This window comes from Tupaia chinensis, unplaced genomic scaffold, assembly GCF_000334495.1.
Source record: "Tupaia chinensis unplaced genomic scaffold, TupChi_1.0 Scaffold000612_1, whole genome shotgun sequence".
Lineage (NCBI taxonomy): Eukaryota > Metazoa > Chordata > Mammalia > Scandentia > Tupaiidae > Tupaia > Tupaia belangeri.
In genome coordinates, this window is record NW_006160131.1 from 734,982 (window position 1) to 738,099 (window position 3,118).

A 3,118-nucleotide genomic window follows, 5' to 3' on the forward strand; every position below is an offset into this window, starting at 1 on the left:
CCGCCCCTCCTCCGTGTGCCCCCCCTGCGCCGCCCCCCCCCCCCCCGTGATGCTCAGGAACAGGGATCATGGTAGACAGCAGGAACGCTTGTGGTGACCCAGGGAAGGAAGCCACCTGGACGGGACAGGGCCCCTTCCCCAGGAGGCAGAGTCCAAACTGAGGCTGGAAACTGAAGGCTTGGCCTGGGGCGGGGTCCGGTGTTGGGGACTGCTGGTTGCTCTCCCACACGCGGGCACGGGGGTGGGAAACGCTTCGCATGTTCTCAGAGCCGCGGAGCTGTGACTACATGGTGCGAGGGCTTTGTCTCCATCTCGAGAAGAGGCGGGGCGGAGGCGGGGGAGGGTTGGAGGTGATGGGCCACCAGAGGGGATGTGGGCCAGGCTCTGCCCATCCTGGACTGCAGTCTCCTGATTGGGCACTGCGGTGGGGCCAGGGCGGCTGCAGTGCAGCTCTGGCCGGTGGCTGCTTTGGGGGATGCGGCAGGAGTTATCAGAGCTTCCGGCATTTCGAGAGAAATTGGGACCCCGATTCAGGATGGAACTTCCAGAGTTTTAACTAGAGGCATCTGATTGGCATGTTTTAAAGACATGGGGCCGAGCACAAGCCACCCTCGGCCGTGTTGAGCCAGTGCCTGCTGCAGCCGCGGGAAGCCTGGGGTGGTTTCAAACTCAGAGCAGTCTTGGTGCTGTGGACCTGCGGAGGGTCCTTTCAGGGCCTTTGTAGGGCAGGGAGGCAGGGAGCTCGCCAGGGAGCCCCGGCCATCATGCCAAGGTCCAGTGGCAACGATGGGGACAAGGCGACCTGAGCGCTCAGCCCAAAGGTGGGAGCACACCTGGCTAGCCCTGGGGCCTGGGCGGGGGTGACGGTGGGCGGTGGGCGAGCTGGGTGCCTGGACCCAGCAGGGCCGACTGCTGGCTGGGAGTTAAGGGGAGCAGAGGTGCCCCTGACGCCCTCGTTGCCAGGCGTGGGAGGCACGTAAGGAGGCTCAGCCCCTGTTCCAGGTGCCCAGGACGCCGTCTGTTTGGCTTCCAGGGTGACCAGAGGGAAGAGGAGGAAGAAACCCAGATGAAGAAGTCCGAATCGGAGGTAGAGGTGAGAACTGGGGGCGAGGGCTGCCCCGTCCGGCCACCCAGCCCACCCTGACACCCTTCTTGTGCCCTTAGGAGGCAGCGGCCATTATTGCCCAGCGGCCTGACAACCCGCGGGAGTTCTTCAGGCAGCAGGAGCGGGTGGCATCGGCCTCCGCGGGCAGCTGTGATGTGCCACCGTCCTTCAACCACCGGCCAGGTAGTCTCAGGCCCCACTCCATTGGCCCCACTCCTCTGAGGATGGCCCCGTGCCTCTTTGGGACTCTTTTTTGAAAGGGAAGCCTTGCCCAAGGACCCTTGGAGAAGGCGAGACCCTCCATCCAGTGGTCTCCTCACTGCCTCGCAGGTGGCAGGACCCCGGAAGGCTGGGGACGGCTTCAGTGCTGGGCCTGGGCTAAGCAGTGGGTCATGCTTGCGCCATTGGCCGAGGCACGCTGCTGCCCGCAGGGAGCAGCCCTGCTGGGTTGAACCGGGTCCCTGAAGGGCCATGGGTGCACGTGGGGCGGGCTGTCACCTGGCCCCTGTGTGAGCGCCAGGATTGGCCCCGGGTTCCCTGTCTGGCTTCTCCCTCTGCAGCCTCCACCCCCCTGCACTCTGCCCTGTCTGTGGCTGCTCTGTCTGCCGGGCTCGGGGCGTTTGCACTTGCTGTGCACCTGCTGCGCTTTGGCCCTGCGGGCTGGGGCGGCTGTCCCGCAAGTGGGCTGTGAGAGGCTGGCTGTATGTAGGCGCTATGCGGGGTCCCGTGCTCCCAAGGCATCGGGCTGGAGCTGTGGCCCGGCCTGGCTGAATGTGCGCCCTGGCTGAAGGCAGCTCGGACATCCAGGGCAGCCTGGGGTGGGTGAGGCCTTGGGGGTGGGGAGAATGACCCTCTCTTGTCCTCTGTCTCTCTCTCTCTGTCTGTCTCTCTCGGCAGGTCGTCCGTACTGCCCTTTCATAAAGGCATCGGACAGTGGGCCTTCCTCCTCCTCCTCTTCCTCCTCTTCCCCTCCACGGACTCCCTTTCCCTATATCACCTGTCACCGCACCCCAAACCTCTCTTCCTCCCTCCCATGTAGGTAGCAGCCCCAGGCCTCGGCGGGGGGTAAGGAGGGCCCCGCTTCCCCCCAGCCCCCCCCCGCCCTCACTCCCCCAGCCTGACGGCAGTTTCTGGTGTTTGTCCCCAGAGCAGGTACTGCCTGCCTTTGTCCCTGGCCCCTGAGAGCCTGGGGAGCTCCCAGCCCTCGCCCAGACTCCAGAGAAGAGGTGCTGGGCAGGCCCCACGGTGGGCAGTCCTGGTCCCACCCGGCTCCCCAACCCTCGCTGACCACACTGGGGGGTCTGTCCCACAGGCAGCCACCTGGACAGCCACCGGAGGATGGCACCTACCCCCATCCCTGCCCGGAGCCCGGCCGACTCCAGCGCAGCCTCCACCCCCACCGCTGAGCACACTGAGAGGGCCCTGGATGAGGCCACGTCCTCACAGCCTCCTCCACTGCCGCCACCACCCCCACGAGCCCAAGGTAAGAGGGCCCTAGCTGCACGGGACCCCATCAGCCCCTTGGCTGGGAACCCCAGGTTGCCATAGCGATGACTCCCCTGGGTTGCAGTCAGACCTGCCCTTCCTTGCCCTCCCCACCTCAGTATCGCATCTCTGAGCCAGTCGGGCCTTCCCCCAGGGCTGCTGACACCAGTGGAGGGAGGGGGTACAGCTGGTGCCGAGGCTCGCTGCGTGGCTTAGTGGAGGCGTTCTCTGGAAGTTAGCCACTCCCTCCCTCCGCAGCAGATGGCAGGGTATGGGGGCAGCTGCCCAAGGTCTGCCCCTTCTCTGCATTTGTCCCTCCATCTGTGCTGTGACAGAGACCCAGGAGCCCCACCCCAGCCTGGACAGTAAAGAGACCAAGGAGGACAGAGCAGCAGCCTCTCAGGCTTGGGCGGGCCCCATAGAGGAGCACCCCCCGGCACAGGAGCCTCCCCGGGGCCCAGGCAGCCCCACGGAGGACTTGGTGTTCTCAGAGTCTTCAGAGCAGGCTGTGGCGGGCGGCCCCCGGGG

At 65.9% G+C, this 3,118-nt stretch overlaps 1 protein-coding gene across 1 annotated transcript in view; it reads left to right on the forward strand.

The window, feature by feature from the left end:
* The window catches only part of DBN1 (drebrin 1), a 17,071-nt gene that overhangs the window by 12,415 nt on the left and 1,538 nt on the right, over positions 1-3,118 (forward strand). Inside the window, 5 exon segments of the mRNA XM_027775924.1 lie at positions 1,034-1,093; positions 1,165-1,288; positions 2,418-2,588; positions 2,926-3,113; positions 3,115-3,118. The exon segment at positions 3,115-3,118 is cut by the window's right edge and continues 503 nt beyond it. Of these exon segments, the coding sequence (XP_027631725.1) occupies positions 1,034-1,093; positions 1,165-1,288; positions 2,418-2,588; positions 2,926-3,113; positions 3,115-3,118 (547 nt within the window).